The sequence below is a fragment of the Abramis brama genome (genome assembly GCF_963993115.1).
Source record: "Abramis brama genome assembly, chromosome: 5".
Taxonomy (NCBI): Eukaryota; Metazoa; Chordata; class Actinopteri; order Cypriniformes; family Leuciscidae; genus Abramis; species Abramis brama.
The window spans coordinates 25,545,321-25,569,445 of NC_139967.1; the positions used below are offsets into that span (position 1 = coordinate 25,545,321).

Here is a 24,125-nt window from a genome sequence, read left to right on the forward strand (position 1 = left end):
ATGGGGTCAATAAGGTCTGGAAAGTTACCACACAAACATCAAAGTCCAGTATTTAATAGATACTTTCAAATCGCTAATGTGCAATAAGCGCTGAACTTGAAATGTGCTGGGAACAGAAATGAAGAAATGCTCATTTTTTACATTTTAGATAACATTTTAATATACAATTAATGTAAAATATCTTTGTAGAATCTTTCAGGATGACAAAAAAAAAAAAAATCTACATTCTCACACTTTTCCTATTCACAAGGATAAAATAAGCGCGCGGCAAACATTACATCAGCACAAACATACCTGGCTCAGATGCAGAGGTTCGAGTCACCTGAAGTATGCTAAAAATATTACTTTTCACATAACTCTGCTGGAGTTGCACAAACTGCAGTGCCAGTCACCCGCTGAGGTTAACCTTTGAAACCTCATCAGTGGCATTCACAGTCACAGGTGGTTATTACCTCCAGGAGCTCAAATACGTGACATCACCAACGCTTCTAAAACTGGGAACATCTCACCCTCCTGCCAAACCACAAACCGTTCCGCATGTCTAAAGGTAAATATTACCAATGGTTTCACACCATCCTCCTCTATGATGCCCCAGCAACATCATTCTCACAGACTGATCCTGCTCTGACATCTCAGTGGTACAGTTTCAGTCAAATTCAACAATGTTTATAATCGCAATGAATGAGTACATCTGAACATGATGAAACAATTCCTTTCTTATGTCTCTCCTCCTCTGCTGTGCCTCCCACTGCACTAACAGCAGCCTGCGGTCAAGGAGTCCATTGTTGCAACACATACACGGGTTCTGTTGGCTTCATGGTCTAAGGTTCCTTGGGGAAAAGGCTGGCATGTTGGAGATGACAAATGGCAGAAGAGCTTTATCTAACTCAAAATGTTTGAGCACATGGGTGCATCGAGGGGTCAGTTAAAAGTCGGTGTCCCAACCCGACATTTCATCTGGAGGGATTTCTTCTTCAGGAGGATAACTGTCAAAGTAACTGTGGTCAGTGGGTCCCTTCACCTGGAGAAAAAGAAACAGACAGGTCAAATAAATAGTGAGAGAATCAGAAAGAAAAGGGAAAAACAAGATGACGTACTGATATAATACTGTGCAAAAGTTTGAGGTTTTCTACTTTTATTTAGCAGGGATGCATTCAATTGGTCAAAAGTGACTAAAAACATTTATAATGTTACAAAAGATTTCTATCTCAAATAAATGCTGTTCTTTTGAATGTTCGATTCAGCAAAAAAATCATGTTTCCACAAAAATATTAAGCAGCAAAATGTTTTCAACATTGATAATGAGAAGAATGTTTCTCGAGCATCAATTCTTCATATCAGACTGATTTCTGAAGGATCATGTGACACTGAAGACTGAATTAATGATGCTGAATATACAGCTTTAGCATCACAGGAATAAATTATATGTTACAATATATTAACATAGAAAGGAGTTGTTTATAATTGTACATTTCACAATATTACTGTTTTTACTGTATTTTTGTTCAAATAAATGCGACCTTGGTGAACATAAAAGACTTTTGAATGGTAGGATACATGATCCCATAAAAATCTCTAGATGATGTGTGTCTTACCTCTCTTTTAAGTGGTGATATCAGACTTCTGGATTTCATCCCACTCCAGCTAAATCCTGTAAACCATCTAAACACCAACGAACAACATCATCAATTTAATAACTGTTGTAAAATGTATGTGACAATTATACCGATTTCAAAGTTAGTGTTTATGGATGCCCACTGAATGTTTGCTAACATGATAGAAACCTGTTTATGGGCAAAGGAAAAAGAGCAAAGCATCAATTTAGTCCAAAGGCTGTATAAGTTCAATCAAGAGCAGGCCCAGAAAAAGCCAGAAGATCCATAAAGGTCAAGATTAGAATCTCCTCAGATTTACTGATTGATTTGATTAAGAGTGACACGTGTTACTGATGGAACAAATTCCAGAGATCTTGGGTTATTTAGGGTGACATCTAGTTTAGTCCGCACCATTATGAAAAACTAAGCATAAGTGTGTTCTTTCAAACATGAGAAATCTGAAAATGAAAGACAAAAACAAGTGTGCAACCACACTATATCCGCAGTTCAGTATATTGTGTGGGTAACTAACTAAGCAACTACTTAATAGTGAATATCTTTGAGTGTACAAAGTCCGAGGGTTCTGACCAATATTTTGTTAAAACATTTGAGACAATAGTTAAATATTTTGTTAATTTTGTGTTAATACATATGGCATAAGACAGTCAAATTTATGAAAATGGGGATATTTTTTAGTCAAACAGCACCAGATTTTGACTGTTGTACACTTACCTGTGTTTTTTAATATCAGTTATTCCATTCTTTAGATTGCCCAGTCGCTCTGAAGGGTTTTGTCTTTATAAAAAAGAGAACAGCAAAAACATTTTATGATATATTGCAGGGGGACCTGCATAGTTTCAGAAAACAGGTAAAAGACATAAGAATAATTTAAGAAGGATGCATGATCATACCTGCACAGCTTTCGGATAAGGTCACCTGGCCTCTTGGTGATCTTTTTAGGGAAGTCCATCTTCTCAATTCCTTTCAGAATGAATGTGTATATAATCATCTGATCTGAGCCAGTAAAGGGGGGGCTTAAGGAACAATCAGATAAAATACGTTAGAGTAGGTCTTTCATGCATTTGTATTATTAAATGTTTTCCACTAGAACTTGAGCTGATGCAAACCTTCCTGTAAGAAGTTCAAAGATCAGGATTCCAAGAGACCAGAAGTCCACACTGAGACCGTGACCTTTATTGAGAATGATCTCAGGTGCAACATACTCTGGAGTCCCACAGAACGTCCAGGTCTTCTGGCCACACTTGAGCTTCTTAGCAAAGCCAAAATCCACCTGAGAAAACATGCTTGGAATCAGTATCGCTGCACTGAGTTTAAAAAGTGAATTCTAAGCGAAGTTTAATGACTTTTGCTCACCAATTTGACGTATCCATCTGTATCCAGCATCAGATTCTCAGGCTTCAGGTCTCTGTATATGATGCCATTGTTGTGTAGGTAGTCAAAGGCCTCTGTTACACAGCCCACACAGAACTTGGCAGTGTACTCATCAAAACTCCCCCTGGATCAAAACAGAAACTTTTAGCATATGCATTAAACCAGTAAAACTGTAGCTGTTCCAGGTGCATGAAATAGGTAGATGTGATTATGCTGGACAATGCGGGACACGTGTGGGAGAGATAGATTTACTATACTATTTAAATATTGATTTACATTAGTTGGAAAGCCTATGTGCCATCACGTTGGATGATAATGTCAAATTGCCAATAATCTTTGTTAAAGGGGTGGTTGAATATGATTTCACTTTTCTAACTTTAGTTAGTGTGTAATGTTGCTGTTTGAGCATAAACAACATCTGCAAAGTTACAATGCTCAAAGTTCAAAGCAAAGGGAGATATTTGCTTTTAAAGAAATCGTTTTTAAGGACTACAACAAACGGCTGGTAGGGACTACACGACATTCCTCCAGGGTTAGTGACATCACCAACCCTAGAATTTACATAAACCCCTCCCCCTGAACATGATTTATAGATTATCAAGACAGAATATGCTAATCAATGACTAGAAGATAACTACACATAAGCTACATAAGTTCACCAACTAACCATTCAGAAATGTTGTCTACATGTTGTCACTTCTTCTCGAGTCTCTCCATCTTTCTGACTTCGGTTTGAACATAAAAGGCTAAAAGTTTTTGAAATTTCCAGTGCATGTCTGTGTGAGGTGAAAGGACACAAGCTCTTGAAGCTCCGCCCTCTGTGCTGGGAGCAGCAGCTCATTTGCATTTAAAGGAACAGACACAAAAATGGTGTGTTTTTGCTCACTCTCAAAAAGTGACAAATTTAACATGCTATATAAAAATATCTGTGGGGTATTTTGAGCTAAAACTTCACATACACACTGGGGACATCAAATACTTATTTTACATCTTGTGAAAAGGGCATTATACCACCCCTTTAATAAATTGTGACCGTGTCTGTGACTGGCACTCAATTTGCCCTGATTTGAGTGATGCAAAGTAATTTACATTACAGAACTTATTCAGTCTGCTAAATATAATGAACTGATTAACAGGCTAATAGGTAAAAATCACATTTTATATAAAAATAAATTTCCTTAAGTAGCGCCTAGTTTATTTCCCTTTATTACTCACTACTAGCTGACCATTTTTGAGCAACGTTAAAATAATGTTAGGGAAACATTAGTATAGCGTTAAAGTAATGTTAGAATAACATTCTAACGTTACGTTACTTTAACGTTCCCCTAAATATTCTACCATTACTTTAACGTTATTCTAACGTTCCTCTAACATTATTCTAACGTTAGAGCAACATTAAAATAAAATTAGGGAAACGTTAGTATAACGTAAAAGTAATGTTAGAATAACATTCCAACACTACTTTAACATTCACCTAACTTTATTCTAACGTTACTTTATTTTAATGTTGCTCTAACGTTTTTCCAACGTTACTTTAACATTCCCCTAATGTTTTTCTAATATTATTTTAACGTTCACCTAACGCTATTCTAACTTTCCCCTAATTTTATTCTAACGTTATTGAAACGTTTCCAGAACATTCCCCTAATAACCCCGCTGTACATCAGTCAACATGCAGCACACCAGCGACCCAGTATAGTATAAGAGGCGCAAGATCAGAGGTGTGTAGTCAATGAAGATAGAAACAAACGTACTACTGTTTTTTATGATTTCTGTGCTTTTCACACTATGCTTAACCCTGACTTAATATTTTAGCTATAAAGTTGGATTCATCTGATAATTATAAACTGATCATTATAAACGCGTTTTTGATTGATCTCATTTCAACATAAATGCTCTATTAAAATAATTTCAGAGCTCTGTGTAGGTCATTATACAAAAACATCAGCCACATTTTAATTGGAAGGTTATTTTACATGGTTATTAAATAATAACCTAAAAATAACCATTAGGGAACACTTTGTGTAAGTTATTTTCAGGTTATTTAAAAATAACCTCACTGCAACGTTCTGGAAATGTTATTTTATGGTTGTAAAAAATAAAACCTAAAAAGAATGTTCCTAGAATGTTGTTATTTGGTTCTCAAAAAAAATAAACAAACGGGAACCAAATACTAAAGATGGGGGAACATTCTGTTCCCTTTCGTTGTCACTCCGAGTTACGTCGGATGACGACGAATGGGGTTTCGCTTAGAAAGCCTATCATCTTCGAGTATATAAAACGAGCCAATGGCAATGAAATGCCATGGGTCTGCGGAATTTGCATAGCGTATCTCCGCCCCACGCAGGGGGTATATAAGGAAGTGCGCGAGCAACATGCAGATATGTTTTCGCTTCGGAGCCAAGAGTTTTCTTCACTCCTACAAGCCATTCTGTATCATCTTCACTCTACGAGACGAGCGGCTCTTCAGTGTGTTGGTGTGACGGCGTGTTCCAGCGAGATCGCATTGCCTGCTGCTGGTCTGTGCAGTGATCTGCCGACAGTGTGTGTTTCTCCCTGGGCGCTTCAGCACTCTGCTGAGCTTTTCCTCTCTCTAAAAGAGCTGCACGTCCTCCGCCTTCGCTGCCCTTGATCGTGAGGCGATCTTGGTCTGTATGTTCTCTGTCACTATTGTGACACAGGCATGCGGTCCTGTGTGTCGCCTTCACCTTCGAGGCAGTGCTGACTCGGGAGTTCTGTCAGAACCGGCCGCAGTGGAACGCTAGTCCTTCCCTGGCCAACACTGACAGAACGCGGAATCTCGACCACGCCCCCTTGCTGGGACGCTATGCCTCCCATGCCCGGCCTGGTCGTTCCGCCGCGCACATTACTGACCTCGCTCTCGGGCGACATCGGTACCTGCGTGATCCCGGGGCCAGGTGATGTCCACAGCTGTGGTTCAGGAATGGGCTCAGCCAGGTTGATGTGAGGGGGTCTGAGAATTCATTTTCTCAGCTCCCCCATGTCCCAGGCTGGGCTCCTCGGCGGTGTGGTTGAGGACTGCGCCCAACAGTCTTCGACCCTCCCCTGAAGTGGACTGAGGCCTTCTGCACTGACGGTCATCCGTCCGTGCGGTCTCCTTAGTCTACTTCCCGCTGAGGCTGCCTCCCTGCGGCTCTTCCCCTCGAGTCTTCACCGGCCCCGGGCTGGAGGGGGGTGCAGGATGGCGGCACTGCCCGTCTCCGCCCCTTAGCTGGCCAAAACGCCAGGCTAAGCAGCACTTTTGAGACGGGCAGCTTGGAGTTAGGGCTCAGTTCTTCTCAGGAGTTGGTAGCAGGGCCACTCCGTCCCCCGGTGGAGGGCCGGGGGAGAATCTCTTGTTTCAAGAACTGATGCCCCTTCCTCCGAGCCCCAAGAGGTTGTGGATGACAGTGCGCTCCGCTCACGAGCCTCACCACTCTCATCCCCCTCTGTCGCCAGACCCCTGCCAGAGCACGCCCCCGTGGGACGCTGGTCCTCCCCTGGCCTCCTCTGGCAGGGCGCGGCTAATGACCGTGCCCCCACACCGGGCCGCTATGCCACCCACGTCCGGGCCGGTCATTCCGCTTCGCTGCTCCTTCAGTGTACGTCTGGTTCCCTTGACCCCGCTGGTACAGCTTTTGGAGCTTTCCCAGACTGTCCCGTTGGGTTGCGAGAACCATCAGGCTCGGCTACGTGATTCAGTTCGCGTGGTCTCCTCCCCGCTTCAGGGGAGTCCGCTTCACTATGGTCGGTGGCAATGCCCCTGTCATGAGAGTGGAGGTCGCCACCCTACTGGCGAAGGGTGCGATCGAGATTGTCCCTCCAGCCGAAATGAAGTCTGGCTTCTACAGCCCCTACTTCATTGTACCGAAGGCAGCGATCGACCTGAAGGACGCCTACTTCCATGTCTCCACACGGACCGTTTCTTCGGTTTGTTTTCGAGGGGCAGGCATACCAGTACGCGGTTCTCCCTTTCGGGCTAGCCCTGTCTCCTCACGTCTTCACGAAGGTCGTCGAGGCAGCCCTTGTTCCCCTACGAGAACACGGGGTTCGCATCCTGAACTATCTCGACGACTGGCTGATCCTAGCTCTCTCGAGATCAGGTTTGCGAACACAGGGACCTTGTGCTCCGGCACCTAGCTCGTCTGGGCCTTCGGGTCAACTGGGAGAAGAGCAAACTCTGCCCCGTGCAGAGGATCTCTTTTCTCGGTATGGAGATCGACTCGGTCGCCATGTGCGCACAGCTTACGAGCGAGCACGCGCAGTCACTGCTGACTTGCCTTCGTCAGTTCGAGGGCAAGAGTGCAGTTCCACTGAAACTTTTTCAGAGGCTCCTGGGGCATATGGCATCCGCAGCCACAGTAACGCCGCTCGGATTGCTTCATATGAGACCGCTTCAGCTTTGGCTTCGCGATTGAGTCCCGAGGTGGGCATGGCAACACGGCACGCTCCGAGTTCCAGTGACTCCGACCTGCCGTCAGACCTTCAACCCTTGGTCGAACCTCAATTTTCTACGGGCCGGAGTGCCCTTAGAACGAGCTTCCAGGCATGTTGTTGTATCAACGGATGCCTCCACCACGGGCTGGGGTGCCATGTGCAATGGACATGCTGCCGCGGGCTCCTGGACAGGACCCCAGCGCCTTTGGCATGTCAATTGCCTCGAGTTGCTGGCTGTACGCCTTGCCCTGCACCGCTTCCGTGCGCTGCTCAGGGGTCAACACGTACTAGTCCGATCAGACAATACCGCCACAGTAGCGTACATCAACCGTCGAGGTGGTCTACGCTCCCGCCGTATGTCGCAACTCGACCGCCACCTCCTCATATGGAGTCAGAAGCATCTGAGGTCGCTTCGAGCCATTTATATCCCGGGACACCTGAACCAGGCGGCCGACGAGCTGTCGCGAGTTCAGCCTCTCGCTGGAGAATGGCGACTCCATCCCCAGTCGGTCCAGCTGATTTGGGATCAGTTCGGGGACGCACAGGTAGATCTGTTTGCCTCCCACGACTCGTCCCACTGCGACCTGTTTTATTCCCTGCCGAGGGCACGCTCGGCACGGATGCACTGGCGCTCAGCTAGCCGCGGGGCCTACGCAAGTATGCGTTTCCCCCAGTGAGCCTTCTTGCACAGACCTTGCGCAAGATCAGGGAGGACGAGGAGCAGGTAATATTGGTTGCCCCGTATTGGCACAACCGCACCTGGTTCCCAGAACTAGTACTCCTCGCGACAGCACCTCCCTGGCCTATTCCTCTGAGGAAGGACCTGCTTTCTCAGGGACGGGGCACCCTTTGGCACCCTCGTCCCGATCTTTGGAACCTCCACGTGTGGCTCCTGGACGGGGGGAGGTAGGTTTGAGTACCCTACCACCAGCGGTGGTGGCTACCATCACTTCCGCTAGAGCATCGTCCACGAGACATGCCTATGCGTTGAAGTGGAACCTCTTCGTCAACTGGTGTTCTTCTAAACAACAAGAACCCACGAAATGCCCGATCAGTGTCGTGCTTTCCTTCCTGCTAGAGGGGTTGGAGCGAAGGCTGTCTCCCTCCACCCTGAAAGTGTATGTTGCCGCCATTGCCGCACATCACGACGCAGTTGATGGTGAGTCTTTGGGGAAGCACGACCTGATCATCAGGTTCCTGAGGGGAGCGAGGAGACTGAATCCTCCTCGTCCTCCCCTCGTATCCTCTTGGGACCTCTCAGTGGTTTTAACTGCCCTGCAGAGTGCTCCCTTTGAGCCTCTGCAATCAGTGGAGCTTAAGTTCCTGTCAATGAAGACAGCGCTCCTGGTTGCATTGGCCTCCATCAAGAGGGTAGGGGACCTGCAGGCATTCTCGGTTGACGAAGCGTGCCTGGAATTCGGGCCGGCTAACTCTCACGTGATCCTGAGACCCCGGCCTGGATATGTGCCCAAGGTTCCCACCACTCCCTTTCGGGACCAGGTGGTGAACCTGCAAGCGCTGCCCTTGGAGGAGGCAGACCCAGCCTTGGCACTGCTCTGTCCAGTACGCGCCCTCCGTGCTTACGTAGACAGAACGCAGTGTTTCAGGACCTCAGACCAGCTCTTTGTCTGTCATGGTGGGAAGCTGAAAGGAAAGGCTCTCTCCAAGCAAAGGTTGTCTCACTGGATAGTGGACACCATTGCTTTGGCTTACCAGCAGCAAGGTCGACCATGCCCCCTTGGTGTGACGGCCCACTCCACTCGAAGTGTGGCATCCTCTTGGGCTCTAGCGCATGGCGCCTCGCTAACAGACATCTGCAGAGCTGCAGGCTGGGCGACACCTAACACTTTCGCGAGATTCTACAATCTCCGAGTAGAGCCAGTTTCATCTCACGTACTCGCTTCAACTAGCCGGTACTAGATTCTGCTCAGGTGTCTTCGCTTGCTCGCCATTCCTCGTGCGATATTCTCCTCAGGTGAGCCTAATAAGCCCTGAGTCTCCTCCAGCACTGACGACGTCAACGCCAGAGTTATGCCACTCACAGCTTTCGCGCTCGGCTAGGTGCCTCCATGTGCATGGTTCCCCCTCCGGGCGACCCCCACATGTGTATTTCCACTGTAAGCCTCTCTGAGCATGTGTCTTCCCTTGGCAAGCCACCTTGCCACCCCTGGGGTTGAAATATTCCACCTGCGGCTGGACACCCCAGTGATTCTCCATATGCAGCCCTTCGCGGTCATATGTGTATTCTAAGTCCCCCCCTTCGGGCTGGGCATAATTGCATATTTCCACTGAGATATGCTTCCCAGTGTACCTTGGTATTCCTGTGTTAAGTAGGAGTCCTTCGTCCGTGCCAGTCTCACGACAGGGAGCTCAGACTTACGAAGGGCACTGGAAGACAGTCGAGAGGTGGCGTGATTACACTGGGAACCCCATTCGTCGTCATCCGACGTAACTCGGAGTGACAACGAAAGGGAACATCTTGGTTACGTATGTAACCCTCGTTCCCTGAGTAGGGAACGGAGACGTTACGTCTCCCTGCCACTTCCGCTGTACCGCTGGAACGCCTGAGTTCAGTCTCGGCTCCTCAGCGAAGACATATCTGCATGTTGCTCGCGCACTTCCTTATATACCCCCTGCGTGGGGCGGAGATACACTATGCAAATTCCGCAGACCCATGGCATTTCATTGCCATTGGCTCGTTTTATATACTCGAAGATGATAGGCTTTCTAAGCGAAACCCCAATCGTCGTCATCCGACGTAACGTCTCCGTTCCCTACTCAGGGAACGAGGGTTACATACGTAACCGAGACGTTTTCTGGGTAGACTATGCAAACATTAAATGTATTTTACCAGATTCAATGCATCCTAAACTTTGTTCAAACTAGGTTTGATCGGGATGTTCTTATCCAGTATGTGTCTAGAGGAAGTGCTGGCTGGTGTAGCTGTTTTTAACGAGTTTTGATGAGGTCCACACTGATTCCTTGGCTCCGTCCAGTTTCATCAGGAAAAATCCCACTTTACGAGTGCATTGGTTGGTAATTTTCCCGCTCAAGCTAGAACATGACGGTTGTGCAAATTGATTTTTTTAAACGACAATCGCATATTTACTTTTATATTTCTATTTGTGGTATTGTAAATTTCAAGGAAGAAAAAAAAAACATTGAAATGCGGGACACTGCTCATGTCTTGCAGGACGAGGAACACCAATTCCGGGACTGTCCAGCTTTTGGTCACCCCAGCATGAAATGGAGCTCACCTGTCTCTCAGAAGACTCCAGATTTCTCCACCCAGACATGCCTCCAACAGCATGTATACATACTTGTTGTCTTTGAAAGTGCAGTACATTCTAAGAGCAAAAATGTAAAGATCAGATCAAAACATAAATAAGTTTTGAAATTCACAGCTTGCAGTAACATTCACTGCCACTGACTTTTCTCCTATGTTTGGTTAAATTAAGCATTTTAGGTACGGACCTTCTCTCTTAATTTAATCATTTGAACACTAAGGGGATTCATCATGAATATCTCTTCAAAAGCAATGAAGAGGGAAATTCAATGATCAGATTATCTTTAAGAACTTCCGATATTTCCTAAAACTCACAAGACTAAACAGGCTTTACTAAAACAGTCTGATCATACTAGATGAACATACTTTACAATAAAAGGAGAGTTTGTTTCAAGCAAGATCCTCCTCTCTGAGTAGATGTGCTCTTCCTGTCTGTTATCCACGATGTGCCGTTTCTTGATGCATTTCAGAGCAAACGTCACATTCTCATGCTTCACTTTCACCTAGAGCAAAACAGGCATCATTATTGCTCATCTCACTCCCTCACTTTGTGGGAATGATTTCTCTTTGAATGTTTTATATCATAAAGAAGAAGTGTGATTATTGTGAACAAGCTTCTAACCAATTCAACTCTGCCAAAGCCCCCAACTCCCAGCGTGGCAATAACCTCGAGGCAGCTGAAGGGTATAGTGGATGCAAAGCTGCTCTCTGTCTCTTTCAGCTCTATCATATCATGTGACACTGGTGTGGTTGGTGGGGTGCAGCTTCCTGACCTTCTAAAAGAAAAAGTAAGGATTTTCAGAGATAAGTGATTGTCATTATTTTGGTCATTCTGTTTAAGACAATTATACAGAGTGGCAAATTTGTCTAATTTTGGATTGGTTACTAAACAGCTGAAATGAAAAAATACAGCTGGGTCTGAAAGTTTAAGAAATTCTGGGGGTTTCGTTTCTATTTAAACTTTTTAAAACATCTGCATTATTTCTTGGCCACTAAACAAATGAGCAAATTTGAGACACTGACCATTGTTCTTCTAATAAAGTAATTTTAAGTAATAAAATTACAAAAGAGAAGCATTTATATGAGTGGTCTCAGACTTTTGGACCCCACTGTATATATACAGTGCGTGCAGAATTATTAGGCACGTTGATTTTCTGATCATATTTTATTCCCAGGCACATTTTGCCAATTCCAAACCATATTAATCTTAATAACTACTATTAATTTTGTATTTAATCATTTATAAGTGATATATAATTCTTCATGAAGGCTGGAAATGAAAAACGCCTTATATTCAGGTGTGCAGAATTATTAGGCACGTTTTCTTTTACAGATAAAATAAGCCAAAAAAGAGATTTAACTAAGACTGAAAAGTCAAAAATTATTAAATGCCCATGATAAGAATGCAATACTAATGCAATACTAGAGATTGCAGTTAAGGCATGACCATTGGACAGTGAAATGCTCATTGGGTCAGCAGGGTCAGACAAAAACAGGTGGAGAAGAAAAGACACATGTTAACTGCAAAAGAATGAAGAATTATGGTGAAGAATTAAGTGTGAAACCATCAGGAACCCTTTAGTCTTCAGCGCCACCATTCTCCAGAGCTGCAACCAACCTGGAGTCTCCAGAAGAGCAAGGTGTCAGGGTCTCAGAGACTTGGGTTAGGTAAAGAATCCTAAAAATGCCCCCCCTCTTAATAAGAATCACAAGCTGAAGTGTTGTGAAATACATGAAGACTGTTTTTTTATAGGCTTTATAGACAGACAGATTGGAGGACCAGCACCACATCCTCTTCTACCACTGTTTGAAGAATTCATCTTCCAGAATCTGACAGTAAGTTTTGGGAGTAAATTTTTAGTCCATCTCTGCAAAACGGACTTGAGGGTAGGAGATGGACTAAAAATAAACTCCCAAAACCTATTAAAACGTATTCTGGAAGATGAATTCTTCAAATAGTGGTAGAAGAGGATGTGGTGCTGGTCCTTCAATAGTCACTCTCAATCTGTCTGTCTATAAAGCCTATAAAAAAACAGTCTTCATGTATTTCACAACACTTCAGCTTGTGATTCTTATTAAGAGGGGGTCATTTTTAGGATTCTTTACCTAACCCAAGTCTCTGAGACCCTGACACCTTGCTCTTCTGGAGACTCCAGGTAGGTTGCAGCTCTGGAAAATGGTGGCGCTGAAGACTAAAGGGTTCCTGATGGTTTCACACTTAATTCTTCACCTTAATTCTTCATTCTTTTGCAGTTAACAAGTGTCTTTTCTTCTCCACCTGTTTTTGTCTGACCCTGCTGACCCAATGAGCATTTCACTGTCCAATGGTCATGCCTTAACTGCAATCTCTAGTATTGCATTAGTATTGTATCCTTCTCATGGGCATTAAATAATTTTTGACTTTTCAGTCTTAGTTAAATCTCTTTTTTGGCTTATTTTATCTGTAAAAGAAAACGTGCCTAATAATTCTGCACACCTGAATATAAGGCGTTTTTCATTTCCAGCCTTCATGAAGAATTATATATCACTTATAAATGATGAAATACAAAATTAATAGTAGTTATTAAGATTAATATGGTTTGGAATTGGCAAAATGTGCCTGGGAATAAAATATGATCAGAAAATCAACGTGCCTAATAATTCTGCACACACTGTAGATAAATCGGTGGATTGGAGATTCAAATGCTTAAATCCAGAAAGTAAAATCTGGCATTTTCCAAATAGCTTCAACCAGTTGAGATGTTCTTATATTCACACTATATAATATACAATATGTATATATGTACATGTTGTGAATTATGGTCAGTTCTTCAATTCTGTCACTTGGGGATTGTTGATAAATCTCAGCCTCTAGTTTTTACCTTTACGTGAAAACACTTTTTTTTCTTTCTTTTTTTTGAAGAACTGTGCCTGTAGTACAAAATTTAGTGCTATTTTACAGCACAATGGAGTGGTAAGAAGTCAAGGAGTCATAAAGTCTATCACTGTTTTAATATATATATATATATATATATATATAAACTTACTTAGCATGTCTTTTCTTATCGTCTCGTGCTAAATTCTCGACGTAGCTCTGGAGGTACTTCTTAAGCTCATCAAAAGTTCCAACAGTTTGACTGAAGGTTCTAAGAGAAAACCGCTGTTATTGTCACAGATTACAAGAAACATAATCAATTGAATGACGATGATCTTCAAGTGTGAACTCACTCTCGATCAATGACAAGGCATTCCACCCCATCCTCATCTGCTATTATATTTGCAGATCTGACATCATCACTGTAGTTTGACAAAGTAGGAACACATTAAGTGCATTAGACATAAACTGAGAATAAATGGCCCCTAAAATGACAGTTCAATGAATTTGTTTGTAATATTCTATTAACTAATATACATGTTGACGAGACAAAGATGATGCTCTCTGCTACTGCAGTGATGCTAAAAGTCCCCATACTGTATACCAAAAGGTTATTGAAATAGGATTAAAGTGGGGACATGAGAATTGAGCTGGGGATTGAAGAAAGACAGCACCTGATGAGGGCCTTCTCTCCGAAATAATCCCCTTTCCCCAAGGTGTTGATGATCTGAGGCTCTTCATGATCCTGTGTGCTCTGTGTGACTTTAATCTGAGCAACAGAGAAAGACAGAGGTTGCATTTCAAAATGAACAAACCATATTATTTTTTGAGAGAACCACATTCACAGATTAAAATCCTTCAACTGTACGCAACAAGTATTCAATAATAATGATATTGAAGAAATGGAGTTAGTTTGTTCGTTCATTCTCAATTCTCTATAGAATGATCCACTAAAACACGATGACCCTCTTGACCTTTCTGATAGGCAGTTTTTGGTGGCCAGCACTAATGGTCTTATTCCCAACACACTCTCGGACATGGTGGCGACAGGCTGCAGAGAACCATCATTTCCGGTAATTAAATTCTCTCCCCCTCAGTAAAACATCTTCCTTCCCCCCGTCTTGAGCAACAGTAGAGCAGAAATTAACAGGGGATCTGAGCCTGACTAGCTCATGCTAAACAGTTCCTGTTGCTTCCCAGTGGAGAGTCCTGTCTCTTAACCCCTTCGGTGTCGAATTACTGATTTATCTGAATGCGCTCAACCTCCCAAAGACCCAGATCGGTGTCTGCAGTGAAGTCCATGAGGATTAGTGGAGTGGAAAAATTGTGCCTCAAATGGGATAAATCACTTTGATTTTTTGATGGTTTAGCTTTAGCATTGAATGGTGTGAGTCCATAGCATAACCTGGGAAGTGTATGTACCGAATGTACCTAAAATTATGTATACACTCTCGTCTTCAGTAGGCATGATGAAGGGCTATATACTATAATTAATAAAAGTTCCTGAAAAGAAGGAAATCAATAATAATCATACAGCTAAAGCACATCAGTTTTTACATTTTAAATTATAGTAGCAATTAATTTTAAGTATTATGTAACCTCGTGGAATGAGACATGATTCAATGTTAAGCATAGTATGCTAAATACAGTAAACACACAAAACCAAGCTTTGACAAAACAAATTGATGATAATAGATTGCAAATTACCTTTCCATTGGCGATTATGTAAAAAGTGTTTCCTTCTTCTCCCTCCCGGATGATGTAGTCTCCTTTATTATAATACTCCTGGTCAGCAAACGCAAGACAAAACTCATTTAGCTATTGATTTTACCATCAACCCACTGCTGTCATTTTCCTGGAGAGGTTCCCTGAGGGAGACAACAGGAAGGCCGCCATGTCTGCTTTCACAATGATATAAGAAGATATGTCTCCTACACTTATTGCTTACTTACATACTTGTCAAATTTCATAAAATGTGTTTCCTCAATAGAAGAAGTTAAAAGGCTAGGTCACCCAAAAATGAAAATTCTGTCATTTACTCACTCTCAAGTAGTTTCAAACCAGTATGAATTTCTTTCTTCTGCTAAACACAAGATATTTTTGTTCAGGAGAAGAAAGAAATTCATACAGGTTTGGAACAACTTGAAGGTGTGTACATGATGACAGAATTTTCCTTTTAGGGTGAACTAGCCCTTTAAATTGTACAGTTGACCTTAAATTAGCACTTCACTTACCATTAAAACAGTTCAGCTTTTTATAATAAATAACAACAACAAAACAGCATTTTGGAACTGGTTTTAATACTCCAGAATAAGCTGTTTATGGGACTACAATTTGTGTGTGTGGGGGGGGGGGGGGGGGTTGTTACTTGCCTAGAGCTTGAGAACACTGTGCTTGAACTGATATCCCTCCAATTCAATGGAAGAACAAGAATGTTTTTTGCAACAGTGATTTGCTAAAATAACGTTCTATTTACAGTGGAATGGAATGATTCACCTGAAATTTGAGATTAAATCTTGTTTAGAATTTTTCAAATTTAAGTTTTGCCAAACTGAATCATTAAACCATTCTAGAACATTGTAGCGATCCATCAGAAGCATTCCAAGACATTCTTTGAGTTTTAATTTCTCTGGTGCATGAACTCCACTGATCTCCATCCCCAACTGTCTTTCTGACAGAGCTCTGATTTGTCATTAGAGAAGCTCTCTAGGTATGCCACACTCCTCTGAGGGTCTCAAAACATTTGTCTTCTTCTAGCATCCCATCTGCATTCCATTCCCCACTGTTTAATGATAGAGTTCCACATTATCTGCATGTTTCAGTCCAAAACATCTGGGCTCCTATTGAGTTACATTGCTTCTTTACCTCTAGAGAGGGGAATATAATCAACTCCATTGGAGTGATTGAATAACGACATTCTCCCATTCGACCTCAGGGGCCGACAATCGAGAAGAATGTCCTTGATGTTTTTTCAGCATGGAAGAACATGAGGATGCTTATTTGACGTTGAGTTGACAAAGCCCACACTCTTTTAGAAAAACTCACTTGGCCCCTCATGGAGAAATGGAATAAATCAGTCAGCAGCCTACACTGGCTGATACAAAAATCACTCGTCCCCTCGATTGGAGCGAACACTTCACGCAGCCTTAGTCAAATAACTATGGTAACAATATACAGGGCCAAGTGATGAAAGATGCAATATCAACACTGCTTGTCCAAAATTGTCAGTTTGGATTTAGACATCTGAAAACGTTACTACAGATAGATATTGTGGATCAGATGGGGCTGGTTAGCTTTTTTGAATCAACAATTTTTTATAATGTTAAAAGGTTTTACTTACCACCTCTAAGCAGTCCACAATCTTAGTTAGTTTGTCCCCAGGTAGACTAGCAAGAAGTGAAACACTAAAATAAAATAAAATAAAATAATAAAATAAAATAAAATAAAATAAAATAAAATAAAATAAAATAAAATAAAATAAAATAAAATAAAATAAAATATTGGTTATTTTGGTTTATAACATATTGGTTTAAAAAACATATTGGTTTAAATTTTGATCTATGACTCTTATATGACTAAACTGATACAAAACAATTTAAGATTGCCCCTTTGACTCGGACTGAACTGATGGTTATGGAGAACAGTTCTGCTTCAGTTCAGTTCTATTTCATCTAATATAAGATAACATCTCTCAATCCTTTCTTATTAGACTGTCTTTAAGAGCCCTCAAATTGAATTATAGCATTTTCCTCCTTTCATGTTTGCCATTTAAACTGATAGTTATATAAGCAAGGTCACAGAGGTCACTTCAACCAGACCGTGAACTGACATTAACATCATCAATAGCATGGCTAATGCCTAATTCCTAGCTATGCTTTATTTGTTTGTTTGATCTCAACAACGTTTCATGCAAAAGCCGCACTTTGATGTTTTCAGGTCCAGCTATCACTTGACTACACAACACAGTAAACAGCGGGAGGGATGAACAGTTTGGATTACCTCCTCAGGAAGTGGCGGTATTGCTCGTGTCGAGCCTCGGCAGTCATCCGCATGATGTTGTGAAAGACTTCTCGATCAAGGGCCCATGTTTTCACATTGCTGGCCGCTGTGATCATAACAAAACTACAGGTAAGGGAAATACCAGGAGCTCCCTCGTTCCTCCCTGAGTGGTGTCCATTTAAACTTCAGTGACTCAGTAACCAGGAAACAACAGCTGCTTCCAATAGGACCATTAGGAAGTGATTAAATTTTATCATGGTGACTTGGTAGAGAACATATTTAAGTATCCAACAGTGCACCAACAGTGCAAGTGTAAAGAAATAAAAATAAAAAAAATATTAAGACTCTTAGTTATCACATTAAAAATTAACCACTGAAAGAATGCACCACACTGATTTATAATTTAACATTATGGGTAACCATGTTTTACTGCACACCAGTTCTTTTTTAAGAGTGGGAATAAAAGATAATATGAGGGAAGGCATTTGAGACGGTACATCTGGCCACACAAACAAGCAAACAAAATTACTGACAAGCCAATGAGATTAACGCTACAAGATAAAACAATAGTGTTTTAGTTCTCACTGATGTTTATTTGATAGCCTGTGGCTACATGAGGCCAATCCATGGTCACAGCATGAACTAAACACACAAAGTGCTGTCGTGCAGGGACAATTTGAATTCGGTGTAAATAAGTTACAGTATATAACATATTTGTCAGAAACAGAACTATACTACTCATACACATCTAAGTGAGATAGAATGAAGCACAAATACTTCACCTTTGACCGATGCAGTCCTGGTGCAATTGTACAAGATGGCTAATTCACCAAATGTGGTCCAGACTGCTATTGATGTCAGCAGTTTGTTGTGCTGATAGACATCCAGCTTGCCATCTGTAAGAGTAAACGGTACTTAAACACAAATTGTTGCATTCTGATCAAATTTGCATTTAATTCAAAAAGTGGGTTTATTATTATTTACAGTGTAGAGATAACATTGGTGAAAAACTGGCAGAAATGAATAGCAGTAACTAGTGACATATGCATAGATTTTCTCATATTATCTTTATACTAATGTCTACACTCTCAGAAAAATTGTGGACAAAATTGTTGCCCCATAAAGGTATACATTTTCACATGTTTTCTAACAGTTTTCTATAACCAGTGTGATTATAATGGAATAGTTCAATTACTTGATTCATACCTGCAAGCACAAACAAGTGGTTTCCCGGCTCTCCTTGTTTTATGACGTATTCTCCTTGCTGGTACGTCCGCTCATACATGCATTCCACCATGTCTTTGACCTGTTGTACTTCCAGTCTCCTCAGATACTGGTTCTTATTCAAAGCATCGGTGAGGAGCTTCTTTACACTGTTAAAGATATTGGTAAAAAAAACTGTGCTGAAGATGTCTAATTTGAGATCCAAAAAAAGATTATGAAAGATTTGGAATACTATTTTGCTTGTAACTGTGATAGCTGTGACATTGTTACTCATACCCCCGGTTTCACAGACAAGGTTTAAGCCTAGTCCCAGACTAAAATGCATGTTTGAGCTGTTTTAACTAAAAACAACTTGCGCTGACGTATCTTAAAATATGTCAGTGTCATTGTTTTGTCTCAAGATGCACACCAGTAATGTTTTTTTTTTTCTAAGGCACATTTATGAAAGCTACTTAAATGTCCTAATTGAACTACCGTAAGGCCTAATCCTGGCTTAATCTAAACTCTGTCTGTGAAACCAGGTCTTGGACTGATTATGGGTTGACTGAGAACAAATTATTCAAGATGGACTAATTGGACAGTTCTCGCTATTGAAAGGTACCAGTTGTTTAATTTTCAGTGTTAGAATAGAGACAGGATAATGAATATCAGCATTGTATTTTGCAGGCAGATGAGACCAATTTAAGCCTCCCAACATAATGAGCTTAGCATATGAAAAACACAGACTAATTACCAACATGATCAAATGGCACATCTATTTTAGCTCTTTGAGGATGCTTGATACAATAATGAATATTCTTGTTCAAACCCACACACATATGCACACAAAAAAAACATAACATGACCTACTAAGGTAACCTTATGTTCACAAACATACAGCTTTAAAGGTGCTCTAAGCGATGTTACACGTTTTTTAGGCTGAACTTTTTTTTGTCACATACAGCAAACATCTCCTCACTATCCGCTAGCTGCCTGTCCCCTGAACACACTGAAAAAAAATGCGGTCTCTGTAGACAGGCCAGGCTCCACAAACGCCAACAAAAACAAACTGGCCCAGCCTGGACCACGAAACATAACAAACAGTGTTCCAGCCAATAACTGACAAGAATGATTTGGGGGTGGGGGTTGGGGGGTTAGTGCGCGTGCACATGAAGGGGGGTGTGGGGAGTGGAGGAGAGAGAAGCATGAAGAGGGAAGTTAGCTAGAGGAGAGATGTCCTAGACAACGACAACGATTAACGTTAGAATTATATTCTCTTGAATTTTTATATGGTCAACACACGACCAAAGAGACGACGTTCCGATGAACAAATAGCAAAGAAGAGGGAAAAAGTCCCGAATTTACATCGGAAAAGCCTGTTTCAGGAAGCACGGAAGGGAGGGGGAGGGGACGGGATGAGGAGGAGGGAGGGTCGAGCTAGCCTCCGTTTTGTTTGACAGTACTTCGAACGTCAACAAGAAGTGACATCACCCAACATCGCTTAGAGCACCTTTAAACCACATTTATTCTTTATGATAACAGGTAATAGTTAATCAAACTGTCCATGTTGGTGCATCATCATGACACCAGTGGGTAGCAACAAGGGACGTATTTATGAGTGAATCGTGAGATTACTGTTGCTGCTGTTGCTCAGACATGCAACAAATTCCGCTTTGACTTCGCTTGGAACTATTTCCGTTGGAGGAGCAAAAATATAAAGTAACTGGCAATATTTTGTCTAAATGTTTACTGTATTAATTTATAGGCATATTTCTTAAATATACCTAGTCCCAAATACTAACATAACCAGTAATGACAATCAAATTCTGGAAGGAAATTGAACCCAAAAGCAGAAAATGAATGACATCTCTCACCTTTGCTCTTTCCAGACTCGTGCACTCTCAAAGTAGAACTTTGGTATACCGCTGGCATCATACGTTCTGGATGAAGGCTCTGCAGAAACTCCAGCTTTTGCTCCTTTCCTCCTGTTGAGGGTATCTCTGAGCAGGCCTGTGAGACACTGACTGACCTTTTCCTTGATAGGTGATGGCAGGAGACCCAACTCCCCTTGATTCTTCAGTGCATCCTGGAGCTTGTTGAGTTGGAGACACTTGTTCCTCAAAGCATCAGATATCTCTGAAATGGCCTGTCTCTGCTCAGCCATCTGGTCCTCTAGATGTTTGATCTGAAGCTCCTTGGCATTCAAGTCTTCATCCTTCTTCTTCAGTTGACTCTCTAACTCTTCCACTCTAACTCTGAGGACTTGAGGAACTGAGTTTGTTTCCCCATTGTTTTTGGATTTGGCCGAGCCACTGACCTGCTTGAGAGGATTCAGCTTCATAGAACCATTTCCCATTTTGGCACTTTTATTCTACAATAAAAGATGATCAAGTTCAATTTCAGTTTGCTGTGGGATGACATCAAACAACATTATTAAAATAATTAAAGGATAAAAGAAAAATGATCAGATATAATATTTCAATCTTAACCCTTTTCTGTCAGTAAATTTAATGGTTTGAAAAAACTTATTTAACATTTAGGTGATTATAAACAAAATTTCAAATTGAAAACATTTTTTTTTTTTTTACTTTACTTGTGCATGGCATCTCAGAGACCCCATATGTATAAAACAATGATGAACAAATAATTTCTGAAAAGTTCTACTTTGTGATAAAACATAGGAATATAGAAGTGTTATTTTAATATCACTGAGATACTATTATAGTTTTTGATAATATTTTTAATTATTATTTTTTTTATAATTTTAATTAAAGTTTTAGAAATATGTCTATAGTTTTAAATTTGTTTATATAGATTTTATTAAGTTTAATTTTAGTTTAAGTTTAAGTTTAGTTTTTTGTTTTAGTTTGTTAATTTTAGTACTTCAACTTAAACCAAACAAAAATGAGAAATGCTGCTTGGCAGCAAGCTGAAATAAATAATAATAAATAATCTTTATAAGTAATAAATGTTTTATGGTTTTGGTGTTAATTTTAGATAACTATACAGATCTAATAATATTTGTATGATACTAAATAAAATTTAGTAAAGTAACTTTTTTATTTAATTTTTTATGTGTACATCAGGAAGGTCTCAGGGACAACCAGAGCTTGAGGATTAAATATGTGTGTGATTGCGCATGGCGTATTCATTTTAATAATGAATCTAAGATTGCCATTTAGTCCCTGTCCCAACACAGATTTGTTGATAAATAATATAAATAATGCTGCTGGTCCTTCTGGGTGTGTGCTGATCTTTTGTTGTCAGATTTAATGCTGGCATTTGTGCCCTACAGAACACAACTTTGATGGTAAAGGTTAGGGGATCCTCCCATGCCTTTCATCTACCTGTCATGTACATCTCATTATGAGGGGCACAAGACAGAATGATCATCCACATTTTCATATCTCAGATGAAGAGTGAGAGAGAGCATTTTACCAGAGATCTGTTGGCCCCAGTGATTTAGACCTAATCAATAATTTAGAGGCACAGTAATACCGGATGGCACCAGCACCCCGTGGCCGTGAGTGTGCAGTATGCTCTTTCCCGGACTATCTGGTGATGTCATTCTTTGCTGACTTTCATTGATGGAAAAAAAAATGAAAGAGGATGTTTTGTAATTCACTTTGGGTTACAAACATACAATGGACACTGGACACTCCCACCACAAAGAAGAATGTTTGAGCACAATCACAGTATTTACAGCACAAGACCTCATACAGATGCCTACATCTCCATACATAAACTTAAAACACAAAGTACACAACACAAAGTAGCCTATATATGCAACTTAATAAGAGTTATTTTCTTTGCATCCAATCTGTTGTTGAATTCACAGGATATTTGATTAGCTTTATTTCCTTACATCCATGAAAGATGTATGTTATTTATTAAACAGGATGTTTTACAGTAGAAAAATACATACGATATTCAACGTAACCCTCATGCTAAGCTAAACAAAAATACAATAAAATAAATTGGAGCTAAGATTAAAATAAAGAAACGTGTTTTTTTTCTAACGATACATAAATGACTAAATGACTAATTTTAAAATGATATAGCCTACTTTTATGTAACTTTGCGCTTTTGCATAAGCCATGCAGACGTTACACCTGTTCTTCCATTTTATCATCTAACTAAACGCTTCTGAGAGGCATGAAGTTTAGTTTTAAATGACAAGGAAAACCCCTACCGTTTTCGTATACAGGAACTCTTGTACTCTTAAAAGAAGACGGTTGATAGAGAGTGTTGTGTGTTTGAGGCAGCAGCACCGGTCAGCAGCTCCGTTCTGTTCACGCGCGATAACTACACTAGCAGTCGTGATGATGGCTTCATGACAGCAGGATATTTAATTTCTCTCTCTCTCTCTCTCTCTCTCTCTCTCTCTCTCTCTCTCTCTCTCTCTCTCTCTCTCGTCATTACTCAATCATTCTTTTTTTTTTTGGTTTGTTTACCGAAGCGCCTGCTGAAGTGTTAATGGATTAATGAAATGCTGTTGTTTTAAATATCAAGTTTTAAACGTGTAGTTTATTACAGACAAGATCTATTGGGCAAAACAATAGTTTAATATGTTTGTCAATGTTTGCTGTTTCATCTATTGTTTTTTGTTAGATAATTGTTTCATTATGTACTGCTGAAAAGCATGTGACGTTTAACAGCAGTTTCTATTGTGACAACTTACCCCGTATAGAGGGACAACATAAATTAAATGCATATGCTCAGATAATGCATATGATGCACAAATGCATATGAATAAGAAAATTAAATATAAAAAATTTAAAACATAAACAATTTCAATAAATAATTACTGGAGGGAAAAAAGGTGTGATACCTGGCCCTGATCTTCCCTAAACTGTTTAGAACCAGACTGTATTGGTCCCAAAATCCTCTCGACTTTACAGAGCCTGAGCTATATGCTTATAACGTTTCTATTTACAATCATGTATCCAGATTTACACTGAGAGAGATTTTGCACATATAGGCTAGTGCTATTACAGCAATCCCAGAGGCAGCTGAATTGATTTAATCGCATCAGAACCAGACTTGCATCAGAGTGGCTGAAGCCTCTGGCAATGGAAATGACCAATATATCATTCAAAGCTGTGATTCATATGAACTGTGCATCACATAGGCTACTTTCAGCAAATATTAGGCTACATAATACATTTAATAAAATAGAATATACAAAATTCTATTGTTTTTAACAATAACTATACCAACTCTAATGAAATCAATATTAAGTCGTCTTAGAAATCTGACGGTGTGATAGTTGACCAGTAGATGGAGACAGAGGCCCATTATTCTCCTATATTAACGTTTGAATTTGGACCATCCTCAAAACAAAATAATACATCATAGC

General features: G+C 40.9%; 1 protein-coding gene across 4 annotated transcripts; it reads right to left on the reverse strand.

The window, feature by feature from the left end:
• Positions 1-39: 39 nt before the first annotated feature.
• prkg2 (protein kinase cGMP-dependent 2) lies at positions 40-23,148 on the reverse strand. Of its 4 annotated transcripts, XM_084115472.1 has the most exons (20): positions 22,959-23,078; positions 22,205-22,344; positions 20,641-21,137; positions 18,770-18,936; positions 18,346-18,459; positions 17,564-17,669; positions 16,905-16,968; positions 15,272-15,349; positions 14,239-14,333; positions 13,918-13,986; positions 13,737-13,835; positions 11,333-11,486; positions 11,077-11,213; positions 10,682-10,771; positions 2,970-3,111; positions 2,723-2,886; positions 2,507-2,629; positions 2,328-2,390; positions 1,596-1,662; positions 40-1,021 (listed from the first exon to the last, which is right to left on the reverse strand). In XM_084115472.1, the coding sequence occupies exons 3-20, from the start codon at positions 21,120-21,122 to the stop codon at positions 926-928; spliced, it is 2,310 nt and encodes a 769-aa protein (XP_083971598.1). In that variant the 5' UTR covers positions 21,123-21,137; positions 22,205-22,344; positions 22,959-23,078; the 3' UTR covers positions 40-925. The 4 variants fall into 4 exon arrangements, with proteins under 4 accessions (XP_083971598.1, XP_083971597.1, XP_083971600.1 ...); XM_084115471.1 differs by lacking the exon at positions 22,205-22,344 and having other exon boundaries at positions 140-1,021; positions 22,959-23,148; XM_084115474.1 differs by lacking the exon at positions 22,205-22,344 and having other exon boundaries at positions 140-1,021; positions 11,333-11,483; positions 22,959-23,060.
• Between the last annotated feature and the right edge of the window lie 977 nt (positions 23,149-24,125).